Source organism: Thamnophis sirtalis, unplaced genomic scaffold (assembly GCF_051295495.1).
Source record: "Thamnophis sirtalis isolate CommonGarterSnake01/CBP01778 unplaced genomic scaffold, rThaSir2_p1.2 scaffold_7, whole genome shotgun sequence".
Lineage (NCBI taxonomy): Eukaryota > Metazoa > Chordata > Lepidosauria > Squamata > Natricidae > Thamnophis > Thamnophis sirtalis.
In genome coordinates this window covers 66738264-66752167 of record NW_028261387.1, presented here as the reverse complement: position 1 = coordinate 66752167, position 13904 = coordinate 66738264, and the positions used below count along the sequence as shown (strand labels likewise).

At 39.0% G+C, this 13904-nt stretch overlaps 1 protein-coding gene across 4 annotated transcripts in view; it reads right to left on the bottom strand.

Annotated features, from left to right (window-relative positions):
• Window positions 1–7079: 7079 nt before the first annotated feature.
• TP53INP2 (tumor protein p53 inducible nuclear protein 2) overlaps window positions 7080–13904 on the bottom strand; it is a 31994-nt gene continuing 25169 nt past the window's right edge. For 2 of the 4 annotated variants that reach the window (XM_014053156.2, XM_087720334.1), the window contains 2 exons: window positions 9644–9992; window positions 7080–8201 (listed from right to left, as the gene is read on the bottom strand). In XM_014053156.2, coding sequence (XP_013908631.2) covers window positions 7952–8201; window positions 9644–9992 — 599 coding nt within the window. In that variant the 3' untranslated portion in view covers window positions 7080–7951. The remainder of the gene's footprint in view (window positions 8202–9643; window positions 9993–13904) is intronic. The other 2 variants (XM_087720335.1, XM_014053157.2) reach the window with 2 other exon arrangements.

Genomic DNA, 13904 nt, shown 5'->3' with positions numbered 1-13904 from the left:
GCATATTTCCCCCAACAATTTAGGTTCCCATTTTACCCACCTTGGAAGGATGGAAGGCTGAGTCAACCTTGAGCCTGGTGAGATTTGAACTGCCAAATTGCAGTCAGCTGGCAATCAGCAGAAGTAGCCTGCAGTACTGCACTCTAACCACTGTGCCACCACAGCTCTAACCCTAATCCCTAACCTAACCTAACTCATCCTGTAAATGAATTGATTAACTAGGAAAGCACTTTTTCACACAGGCACATTGCAAGTTAGATCACCTTATTTATGAAATAAAAGGAAAAAAGGACCTAGATTTGGTGTAATCTCACTCAGACTTTCTCTGTAAATAGGAGCCACATGAAGCTCTGATAACCTACAGTAGCAAAGATGTGCAAAATTTATAAAATTCGAAGAAGTGAAGACTTTTCGTAGAACTGTCTTATGTCTACACCTATATATTTTACTATTTCTAAATTGGTAATGTTTCTTTAAGAAATAAAGATTAATAACAGACACAGACATCTAGAAAATTTTCCATCCAAATCAACCATTTTTGAAACATGTATTTTAAAGATAACAGTTTGTTTTGTCCCTGAGTCCATGCTATAGATTTTCTAGATACAAAAGAAAAAGACAAAAAAGCTAGAACTCAGCCAGCCACTCAAGTCTGTCATTACAATAGTCTCCTACTGATTCAAAATCATTGCATAGCTAACCACAGCTTTAAATGTTGAATATTAATAATGCTCTTACATGTATTTATATAGACATGCACAATAAGATGTTTGTTGTTGTTTATAAGCACCTTTCTGCTGACTTAACATTACAGACTCAACATTACACATTCGTGTATAGTTGTGATTTTCCATATTATTGCAATACAATCAGATTTTGTAAGAGGGCCAATTTTTGAATTGCAGCCATAGTGAAATGATGCAGGCATTTTACAAATGTGTTGGATGATAGTTTGCACAACAATTGAAAGTCTTGGAAGTTGCTTGCAATTGTAAATATTTGTGTTCATACAGTAAATGGTGCAGATTCCATTTATTTTCAGAAGCCAATATGAGATGTAAATATGGTGTTTACAATCTCCATTTTATATATAGGAAATCAAGATGTGGGGCCTCATTCTATCTAACCTTCAATGAAAGACATAGCTGGAATTTCTCTTTTATAGGTGCAGCTGCAAAAGAACAAACCATCATGCCTGTTTTCTTTATTGGGTCTACACATGTTCAAATATGTTAAAATTCTAGTTACATTCTTGCATGTTGGGAAGCTTTGCTGCTTAGCTTGGTGTTGGATCTAATTCTAGATGAAAAGGAGAAAGCATTGATTTTGATCTATGTTGCTGCAAAATGTGTTTGAAATAGAGAGCTGTGTTGTTATCTAAATTGTTGTTATCTAAATAATTTGGGTTTCTGGGAAGTAAGCTCCATTACATCTTTATTTCTTCTACATTACAGAGATCTAAAAATTGTTTTGCTGGCCAAACCAATGGTCCAGTTTCTTACTATAATGCAGTAAACAAAGCAATTTGTCTCCAGCAATAGCCAGGCAGAACCATGGGGGACATTGGAGGTAGGGCATGATGTAATGACCCTGCAATTTGCTTTGAGCATCTCTGACCATCAGACATATGACAGAACCTTGATGCTGTAAACATATTTAAGGCATCTCATGTTTCCTGAAACTGACAATATCCTGCCGCACCAATAGCTGGTGTGTTTTTTCCCCAGTTGTCTTTATTGCATTCAATTCAATGGGAATAAGATTGCCTTGTTGTAAGATAAATGTTATCCCTGGTGAAGTCCAAGACACCCTCCCTCTCTCTGTGTGGGTGTGGTTGTTGCTCACACACATACATACATGCATGCCTTCAAGTCAGAAATATTTGTGCACATGCACAGACGCACCTATAAATATATAAACTTGTCAACTGGCCATTCAGTCTCTTTCAGCTTAAAGAAGCAAGACTTCAGAAGTGGTTTGTCACTGCTTGCTTCCTAGGGCTGAGAGAGAGTGACTGGCCCATTGGCAAGAAGTTGCCAACATGCTGTATTAATTACCTTACACAAATGTTCTGGGAGAAAATGTGATTTCGGCAGCATTTATCAAATTTTTGCTGATCTTAAAAAAAAAAACCATGCATGTTTAGGCCAGGCTAATGCTTGGGCAATTATTAGCATATCCAATGGTTATAAGCTTGACTTGGAAAAAAATCAGAGGCAAACCACTGGCACGAAAACAACATAGTTGCATCTACTTAACATTCTAATAAAACTAGAGTCAACTCAAGGGAGTCATTTGTAATTTAAAACAGCATATTCAACTTAGTACCACCTAATTATGTATGCTACCTATGGAAGGTCAACATTTAGGAAAAGTTGCCCAATTAGGGCTATAGTCAAACATAATGCATATTTTAGTAAATTTTAAAATAGGAATCAACATTCGGGAACACTGGAACTATTTTTGGGTTTCACAAGTGAATCCAATTATTAGGTGACTAATGTTAGATCTCCTCTAACCTCTGTAACAGTAACTATTACATCAATGAAACTGATTATATTTTTTCTGAAGTATTAACATTTTCTGATGTATTAAGTAGAAGGAAGAGGACTGGGAAGCAAAAAAATAATTCAAAGGATTCATCTCTGTTGATTCTGTGGAAACTGAACTTACTAATTTTATGTTTAAATATCTCATCAAAATGTAATATTAAGGTATGCAGGTATACCTTGGCTAACAGTGGCAACTGAGCCTGGAATTGCTAAGTGATGCAGTCATAAAGCATAATATCATCATGTGACCATATTACTTAGCAACAGCAATTCTGGCAGTCCTGGTTGCTGTTATTTCTAAGTAAAGACTACCAGTCATTAAACAAGGATCTCACATGACCATGGCTTACCACTTCTTGCCACCTTCCCCATTGATTTCTTCTGAGAAGCTGGCAAGGAAAGTCATAAGTACTATTCATTCATCATCAAATTTCAGGAGTTGCTGAACAAATGGATGTAAGCCAAGGGCTATCCTTATAGGTTCACCAAAATGAGTACTCTATCCCAGGGGTGAAATTCAGCAGGTTCTGACAGGTTTTGGAGAACTGGTAGTGGAAATTTTGAGTAGTTTGGAGAACCAGCAAATACCACCTCTGGCTGGCCCCAGAGTGGGGTGGGAATGGAGATTTTGCAATATCCTTCCCCCAGGAGTGGGGAGGGAATGAGGATTTTGTAGTATCCTTCCCTGCCACACCCACCAAGACACACCCACAGAACCAGCAGTAAAAAAAAATTGAATTTCACCAATGCTCTATCCCCTAAATTGTCTCAGAAAGTTGTATATTCAAATATAACATTAGTAATTCACATTCCCTAGCCTTCAATTGATAAATCCTTCATGGAAATCTAGGCATCTAGAACAAGTATGTTTGAGTTACATTGATAAGTCATCTTGATTTGCCAATTTCCAAGAAGCTGCTGCTACAAAGTCATTTAATCAAAGAGGATAAAGTTGCAAGCACAAAATTAAAAGAAGTTAGAATAACTTGGCTTATTTGCATGTGAAGGGAACTGGCATATTCTTTGATTACTATAATGTTGCTACATCTGATTCAGCCGCATCATATTTGCCACCTGCTTTCTCAATAACTCTTAAAAAGAAGCAGAAGATGCAATCTAGAAATACAGTCTATTTTAACTATTTGAAATATCGTCTCTTTCAACTTCAAATTAAATAAATGCTCTGAAATCAATATCAAATTAAATGTATTTGTCATTCACATCATTGTACCTCATGAATCAGAAGTCCTATAGCTTCCTGGGAAAGCATAATCATTAGCACATATTGATAAATATAAATATTATATTATTATATTCTGAAACAACCGAGATGCTGACAGGGTTGACATTCTTGGCTGTTATCCTAGAACTCAGAAGTTGGTGCCAAGGAAAAGATAAGGACTCCGACTGATGAAGTGTTGAGCTCCTGGCCTGCTGCTATTAAGATTCCTTGCCAGGACTCCATAGCAGTAACTGGTGAGCATCAACAACTGTTCAAGGCAGAAAGGCCAATCCATTGGAGGAAGGGGATGGATTTGCCATCAACTTCATGACAATAAGGATTAAGTGATTAACACCAGCTAATTCCTTTATAATCAGAATGAACCATTTAGAAACTATGTTCAAGTATCTGATTATGGATGGGGAAAGAAGCAAATATTTTAATATCACTTGGATCTCTATTTTGCAAACAATTTGTTATAATTTTGCACTTTTCTAAGGTATTTAAATGAATTATTTTAATTTTGGAGATAAGTATTTAGGGTTGCCATCTTTATTTCTGTCAGGATAGTGTTCACCAAGAACATAACTGAATGGGCACTATTAGAAAAGTACCAAGATAATTAAGGTCTGCCTCTACTTTAGATAGAAATCATTATGTCATCCAGTTTTAGATATAGATCAGGATTCACAGAACTACACAGCTAATCCTTTTACCACAAGGATTTTGTTTTTGGATCATAACTCCATTTTCCAATGGCATATGACAAATTACTTTGTGGTTAAGATTCTTCAAAAGACGATTTCTCATTCAAAATAAAAATGTATAAAACTCATGATACCTGTGTTTTTAAATACATATAAATTGCTCCTTAGATTTAAATATAGAGATATCAAAGGAGAAAACAGAAATAGTCATATATTTATCACATTTCTACTTTTTCAGTTAATTTGATGTGAAACCCTCGTGTTTTATGGGGACAATATTATCTCTTCATGTATCCATTTGGGTTTTTTTCCCAGATCTGCTCAATAAGTGTGGTAAAACCATGGATTACTTCTGCAGTGCAAATAAATATCCCCTTTTTACTAAAGTCAAAAGAGGCTTTCTAAGATTTTATTTTTAAAAAAATCAAGTCTTAAATTGTCCTGAGGTAAAAGTTCCTAAAATCAACACAGGAAATGAATTTAAATATGGTATCTCCATCATATTGGGAAAGTATTTTTAAGAGTAAATGTAGCAGAAAAACAAGATGTGAATATTCTCATTTTCCTAATTAGAAGGAAGAAAAATACAACAAAGAAGAAGAAATTGAAAAAATTATCCTACCTCTGTTGTGGCTTTTAAAAAGTGATCGTTTTTAATGGAGCAACCCTTTTCCAATACAACCTTAAAGAAATCTAGTTCACTCAGAAATAATGTTGATTTAAATGCTACAGACAGGGAATAATACCATTCAGTGTTGAAATGGATTTCAAAGGGGAATCCAAACTTTCAAAATTTAGATGCACGTTATTTTTTTAAAGGAAGGTGGACAAGTGGGTGCTTGTGGATCCTAGTATGCCTGGAAACATTCTTTTTTCTATCTTCAGATTCTTGCCCCTGTTTTGTAAAAGACTCATTGAATTTAAATAATTAAACATAGGAAGCCAACAGCACAAAGTAAGGACCCAGCCACTAGCATCAACTTCTTTCATCAGATATCCTCTGAGTGCCATTTTTAGAAAACTGGGTGTAGTTGCAGCAAAAGCCTTACTGACCTTCTCAACTAGAAAAAAAAGTAGTGGGAAGTGGGAAGGATCTTGCATTGCTAGGGAGAGTAAGAAAGCAACTTTGCCAAATTGACATCTGGTAAATGGATGTTTTGTGATCAGCCACACTACTGTGGAAATCCTTTTGTGAGAACTCCAGTGACAAGCTTCAAAAATTCTAAACCCAAGTGGGTTTCTTATGTCTACTTTAAAGGGTACTTCTGCACTGAAGAGCCCACACATTTCTCTTTGGCATTCACTTATTTAATAGTTCAAAATCCTTTCTATAGTGTAAATCTACATATTCATTAATTCACTGGCATTTCCTGTTTAGTATAGGCTTTCCTATGTATGGTCTCTTTCAAATATGTTGGGCCTTAGCTTCCATCACCCAGTATGGGGCCTTAGTTGCGGACATAGCAGTAGACTTATATACCGCTTCATAGGCCTTTCAGGCCTCTCTAAGCGGTTTACAGAGAGTCAGCATATCGCCCCCAACAATCTGGGTCCTCATTTTACCCACCTCGGAAGGATGGAAGGCTGAGTCAACCCTGAGCCGGTGAGATTTGAACCGCTGACCTGCTGATCTAGCAGTAGCCTGCAGTGCTGCATTTAACCACTGCGCCACCTTGGCCACATATGTTCATATGTGAACATATGATTTAAACACAACTAAATGGCACCAGATTAAAGGAAGAACACTTTAGAAATGCTCCATATGAAGGCTACATGTATTTCTCTAACAAGAAGTGTCCATGATCTGCCTCATGGAAACATATTTTAAAAAGCTACACGCTTGTAAACCTTTTTGTTTGCATTTTCTTTTAAAATTTATTTATGCAAGCTCTTCACTCCATTTGATTTTAATTTAGTTATTTTTAATTTTAAAACAATAATCAGAAGCTGGGATGCTGCAAAACATACATATCAGCCTCTAATAAAAAGGTCCCTAAGCCTTATGGGCATCCCTTAAAAGTCCTTAGGAAATAAGGATTGGTGGGTAGCTACAATACTGAAAAATGCCCACCTTCCTAGAAAGGTAGGATGTGTAATGGGAAGCAATCTCTCCAGTTGGCTTTCCGATAAATGGGTATTCGGGTATTTATCATGGGCATCATTCCCAGATGCACCATTTTCTAAAAGTGCCCCAAAAGCTTCCAAATGTGCCTCTGAGCCCTCAAAGGTTGTTCCATCTTTTTCTAAACACTTGATCATTAAATTATAGAGCAATTCATAAGAAACTCCTTGATAACCATGCAACTAGTCAGAAGGAGGAAGTTGTCATACCACTTTGCCCTTTTCATAATCACACATCCTCTGTAGTATTTGTAAATTGTTAGTGTTAATTTCATCTACTCAACATGGGGTCTCAAAGTTGCAGTTTTGCATCACGTGACATCCTGAATAGAGAATTCAGGTTCTATCTACATTCCATTTGAAGTCAATGGCAAAATTCCCAGAAATATTCATTGTATTGCCTTGCAACCTCAAGGCAATTAAGGATATTCCTTGATATTTTATGAGCAGCCATTATATCAACTCAGCAAAAGAAACAAATATACAAATTATTTATTTTTCATGGAAGGAAGTATGTTAAAATACATGTCATTAATCTTTAACTTGGGATCCGTTAGGCTTCTTTCTTGTTTTGTGTGTGTGTGTGTGTGTGTGTGTGTGTGTTCCATTTTGCACAGGAACCTGGTATCTCCATTTGACATCACAATCTATTAGGGTTTTTTTTTGTCATGAGCATGATGTCAAAAAGAAAGGCACTGATGTCACAGGCTCTCTAGTGCAATAACAAGGGATGAAAAGAAATGACAGGGCACCATATTCCTGCTGTAACTTATTTAAATTAAAATAAAGGTGATATATTCACTGGAAGCACCAAATTAGTCTAACACTGGCAACTGCTACAATAGCCAGTGTGTGAATTCATGCTACCTAAGGACCAAGAAACACACTCACACAAGAAACATGGTCTCTCTTAACAACCAAGATACATATATGTTTTTCCAACACTTAAAAAAACCATATATTGGAGATTCAAAGTTGACTTGCTGTCTTGTTTCTTAATGTTAGCAAGGCATGTTGTGTTTCATTCACTATGAGATCCAAATCAAAATCTGGAAATAGGATGTAGAGTAGGAGATGGGACATTAAATGCAAAAACAGAAGTCATTGATCAGAAAAACATACTTTTTGCTAAAAACAGGGTGGGGAATAAAGCTCAAGAAAAGCCCACAAAAGATCTACCATTTAATGTTGCAAGTTCATGAGAATGTAGGAAGGTCTCACAGGGAGGGACGATTAATTTCAGAAAATGAGTGAAGACAACCCTCTTGGATGGAAAAAGCATTGTGAAGAGCTAGTGAAGCTAAAAGTTAAAAGGATAATGCCCCACAGTGTAGACTTCCTGAAGTAGCTTAGTAGTTGTACTGGCGCTGGCATGGTTGGTAGACAAAGTGGCCTTGGTGTTTGGCCCGTTGTGGGCGGCACTCTCTGGCACGGTTCTGCCTCTTCATGACTTTCTGACTCAACTTGTGCTTCTCTGCTAACTGCTTTGCCCTCTGAATCCGACGCACTTGATTGACCTTCTCCAAGATGGCAGCCTTGGTAGCAAGAGAAGTGGAGTGGTGTTGGGGACGGCGCTGTAAACAGTTTTCAGGTATTTCGCTGCAGAAAAAAAAGGCATACAGGGTGAGATGGATGCAGCACTTTTGATATGGCAACCACCTACTTCGAAGAACCAAGACCATATCATTTTCCCTTAATAGCAAAAGAGTGATTCACAAAAAAATAATGTAAACAACTCATCCATAAATATGGTAAGGAACATGAGCTACGACTCCCACAAACTACAACAAAATGCACAATAGCTGTATATATAGACCAGGGGTGTCAAACTTTATTTCATTGAAGGCCACATCAGGGTGGTGTTTGATTTCAGGGGCCTGGGTGGGCATGACCAGGGTGGGCATGGCCAGTTCAACATCTTGCAGTCCATGAGTGGCCCTTCTGGGCTCTGTTTTTGACTGCAATGGCCTCCTGCAGCCCTCTCCCAGTGAAAACACCCCCCCCTCCTGAACTCCATTTTCACTGGCAGAGGCACTGACAGAGGCACCTTCACTGTTTCCAGGGCAGCCCCATGGGCCAGATCTAAACACCCCATGGGCCCGATCCGGACTGCGGGCCTTGAGTTTGACACCCCTGGTATAGACAACTCATGAAATGTCCCTTCCTCCTACTTTTTTCAGGGGTAAAGTTATGTAACTATGGATCTGTTCAGGCAGGCAGTTCAGCTATGCAATGAAAACCAAAGGAGAGTAAATGGGGACTGCTGATGGCTTTGTGCATCCAGGCAGCAGGAGGCATATCTCAGCATGTATCTGCTGTAATGTACATTGTCCTCCATAGGTAGCAAAATTTCTGGGTTATATCATTGCAGCAAGTAGGGAAAAGTTCTGATATAAACAAAATTAGTAAGCGTTTTTTGCCTGTCTATATTATTCTATTCACAGAGAGGAATGAAACATCCTGTCATACTTGTAGGCCTATCTGGAGCTCAGAAATATGAATGGTACTCTATGAAAGTTGAGAATATCTGAGCATATTTTTATTTTGCTACATCAAAGAATCCATTTGGGGGAGCGAGAAAAAAACACTTAACTGGGAGAGCCAGCCAACCTAATAAAATAGGAAGTGATAGTAAAATTAGAATGTAGCAGCATTTGCAGAAATGAAATTCCTTAAGTATTCTTTTTACAACAAAAAATATAACCCTGCTCCTATGTACTTTAAAGTAAGTCCCACAGATTTCATAGACTCTTTAAAGAAGGGGGAGGGGGGAAGAAGTTTTCCCAAGTTGGTGCAATCCTCTGCTAACTATTTAGCTCCTCTCACATACTTACCTGGATATACTTTTATATAAGTTTAAATGTATATACATAATATTCTGCTTGCAATGCTGGGAGATATAATCTCAAAACATTGAGAACCCACCAGCTCAGGAAATGTTGGGCTGTAGTATATTTTTTTGGAGCTGTGATATTTGTGAAGAGGAACATGGGAGGCTCTTAGTAAATGTCTGAAACTTTTAGGCCCTGTCCTGAACTTACTTCTCCTGGATGTTCTCCTCAGGATCCTCTCTTTCCACAATGATGCTGGTGGTGGTGGTGACATATACAGACATGCTGGGATGCTCAATCAAGAGGTCCTCCATGGGGCTGCTCTCCATACTGACAGGATCAGGACCTTCTGCAGTAAAACAGGGGGGAGGAGTAACAAACCAACTCTCATCCATCAAGCAGGGGTCAGGCTGAGAGGGCATGGACCTGCTGACACAGTCACTGAGGGAGTGGGGTGAAGACGTGGTAGGTGGAAGGGACCCATGGCGGCAACGGGAAGCGCAAACAGAATCCTTCTCACCTACCCACTGCTCAGTGCCAAGACTTGAAGCCAAACTATCTAATAAGAGATGGCAGCAATCATCGACCACACAAAATGGGGACAGCCAGAACAGCAGCAACAATGACAGAAACAAAATTCAAAAGAAACATCATAGTGCAAAGCCATTCAACAGGAATGCATGGCAGTGCAGGGTGCGTACAGGAAGGAAAACAGTGCACACATTCAATAAATTCAATGGATGGGAAGAGGGAGGAGGAGAAGGGAGAAGGGAAGGAAGGAGAAGAGAAAGGAGGGGCATTATTAGTGAAAAAGATACCCCAAAGGCATTGGTGTGTCTCATCCTGAAGTCTTTCCTGATGGCTTAGGACTGCCCCAAGATATTTCACTATCCTGTGATGCCAATACTAAGCATCACTTGAGATTGCAGCTGTGTGTCACTTGTGGTGTGCTTTCTGACATTTTTTGCCACATTTTCAGGTGTTCCAGTTGGTATAAATCTCTCTGTGTGTGCCATTTTATTTGTGGCCATAAAATAGGTCTACATCAGTTGCCTGTGAAAATATCCCAATAATTATCATGTAAAGGAGGAAAATAAATCTCCTGAACCAAATAAGGCAGTGGGTTGTGCTACTGGGTTATTAAATAACCAAACAGACAAGAGTGAGAAGAATATTTGCCAATAATAAGATTGCCTAAATCTCTCAAAAAGAGTAAAAATCAATTGCTGATGAACTACAGACGCTAATGTCTTTACATGTGTACTGTTCTAATATTCAAGGAGATTACAGCAGGACTTTATTTTTTGCAAAAATGACTCCATAAGGACATTTGGGAGCAGGGAGGATAATTTATAATTAGATGGGTGGCATCTCCAGCAGACAAGGATTTTTTAAAGTCCCTTCCTCAATAAAAATAACCTTCTATCTTATCCTACTAAAATTGACCCAATCATCACATACTAGAAGAGAGATTTTTTTAAAAAAAATTAAAGCAATAATCCTATACATTTTTAGAGAGACAACAGCTGCATAATTCAAACAAATATTGCACTAAAATTTGTCATATAATTCTCACTTATTTGCAACTCTTGGAAGCAGTTTTGTCCTTTCTCAAGCTCACATAGTAGCCCCACTGGCTTTACTTAACTTTTCCATTTTCAGGGAGGGAAATGGGATTGTTAAGAGTTGCATCAGGTGCTGTTTTTGTACGGCACATGCTTCAAAACACCTCTTTGGATTAAATGTAAAGTATTACACATTCCTATTTAGCATGTAGACCTCAAATGCTAAAATGTCTATCCAGCTGGATCATCACCAAGTTTGCATTGCAATGACCTGATTCTCTTCCAGCGCCTGCATAATGTCCTTTGAAGTTTTTGTAGAAGGAAAAAATGCCCTGTCTAGATGTCATCCTTCCTGCATATGAACTCATACTGAAAGCTGGCTTGGTGGCACCCTAATTATGCAGCTAAACAATTTTTCTTCCAGCTTGCAACAATGATTGTGTCAACCGTTGTATGTTTCAGGACAGAGCCTTTACATGGGAGATTGGGGTGGAGGTAGGGGGTTAGAGGGAGACAAATTTTAGCCCATTTTAGCCCAGAGACTGGGAAGGAAGATGAAGCTGCTTGTCACAGGCAGTTTCTATAAGCAGAGAAAACCAAGGTGAACAGTTGTGTGTGTTTTTTTAAATAGGCACCATGAAACTAACTTGAAAAATGGTGGTGAGGTTTGTTGATAAGGTTGCTTCTTAAAGTCTACAGTACTAGAGAGCTCCCAATTCAGGCAGTGGGAGCAGAATTAGCCAAGAGTTCCCACAAACAGGGAAGCAGGCCACGTCTAATCCCCCAGATTGTCTATTGTCACAAACTGCAAAACAGACCTTTCGCTATTTGAACGGTGCCACAGCTGAGCTGGAAGAAAATGTGTTTGGCTGTTAAGAAAGGTGATGTCATGGAAACATGGCAGCATGTTGCTATGTCAGAATTGATGTAAACATTACTTGTGGAGAACTCTCGGGAGTAGATTTTTAGGACACAAAGGCAGCTGCGGTTGACAGAGATTTGAGACTGCGTCCCGGACTATAGTTCTGCACAAAGCCAATGCGCACAGCATTGGTTCTTTATTGTATTTGCCTTTACATTGCCATTTTCTTCTGTATTGCAGTCATTCCCAAGGTGATATTCCAGAAATCTCTGCCACCTAAATTAGAATACTTGTATTGCAATGCCTTTTTTCTTGATTTGTTGGCTTGAAACATAAGGTTTGGAAGTGTGTTTGTCAACTCAGATCATTGCAGAAAATAAAATATTTTAAAAGTCTAATTTTCACAGTGCTTCTATTAGAATCAAATGGGACTTTTGTATGCCTATCATTATCCAAGCCTATGGGCGCACAGCACTAAGGTTACACATGGAGACATTTGCTTTAGTTACTGGGACACTGTGAGCATTCCAAACCAAGTCTCTGGTTAGATCTGCTGACCTTTGGGGAGAGGATTATCTAAAGACAAATGAAGTGGCCTCTTGTTTTGATCAAACAACAGAGCTCTTTCCCTGTGCTGTTGTCCTAATTCTGAATTGCCCTGCCTCAAAGCATCTCTAACTGCAGAAGGAAAAAAGCATTGGCTGCTGTAACAAGTCTTATTCTATCCTCCATAATAGGGAAGGGAAACTTGTTTCTTCCAAAGGGTAGCAGGAACTCCAGAACTACTCCAAAAGTCCCAGTGGAATATAATGTGTTACTGTGACGAAGAGGGAAAATAACTAAGTCAGTGGTTCTCAATCTTCCTAATGCTGTGCCCCTTTAATACAGTTCCACATGTTGTGGTGACCCCCAGCCATAAAATTGGTGTCTCGGTTCCTAAGACCATTGAAAATATGTGTTTTCCGATGGTCTTAGGTGACCCCTGTGAAAGGGTTGTTCAACCCCCAAAGGGGTCCCGACCAACAGGTTGAGAACCACTGAACTAAGTGCATGTGGTGTAATAAGATTAACCTCACTGAATGGAAGTTTCAATTGAAATTATATCAACTTTTGTTTTTGTCTTGTGGTGGGGAGTCTGCCCTCTACTGCAGAGTTCACCAACCTTCCAGTTTTGCGGACTGGCCGATGGGGTGGGTGGGGAGGGGGAATCAGATGGTTCTGTGTGAGCAATGGGCAAGCACGTGTATGTGCTCAGCTCCATTTATACAAGCACTGGGCACGTACACACATATTTCATGCAAATGGGGTGCATACACATGTACTTGCCCACTGCCCGTGAAATTGGGGATGCATACGTGCGCTCGCCCACCACTTTCACAGCCCAGTTCCAATGGGCTCAAGGCCCAGTACTGCCTCCTCTACTGTGTTCCTGGGTTTGAAAGCTGGGCATCTCTGCCCTGGTGTCATGGTATGTGGGAAAGACCTTGGGAGACAGGAGGAGGGAGAGCTGCAAACTGGACAACTGGTGTGTTACCGGTATCAAAAGGGAGAGAGTGTGGGAAACATTTCAGAAAGGACCCTCTCTAGTTTTCTAGAGAGTGAAAGGAAAGTATGGAAGAAATACTTTCCGTCTTGTAAAATTCTCTTAATATAACTTTATAATAAGGATAGAGCTAATACTCTTAAACATGCTTCTTGTCTTCACTGTGCTAACATCTGGGAAATCACCACTTCTTCTGGAACTCTATGGACAATTCTAGGATCACTTATATAAATACACCAACACAGTCTTACTTACAGACTATTCTCTAATTCCCCTATAAGGATTAGTAACAGTCAGTAGGTCATTTAAAACTGGGAGAAACATGGAATCCCATGCGGTCACTGTCAGAATTCTGATCAAAACTAAAACTCCCTGCAGCTTTTTCTAAAATTATACGGAGAAATCATGGCTTGCATTTCAAACAGCAGTAGCAATTCTGAATTCGCATGTATTTGGATACAGGAATATAAAGTGTTTCATACATCAAGCATAAACTCTTTC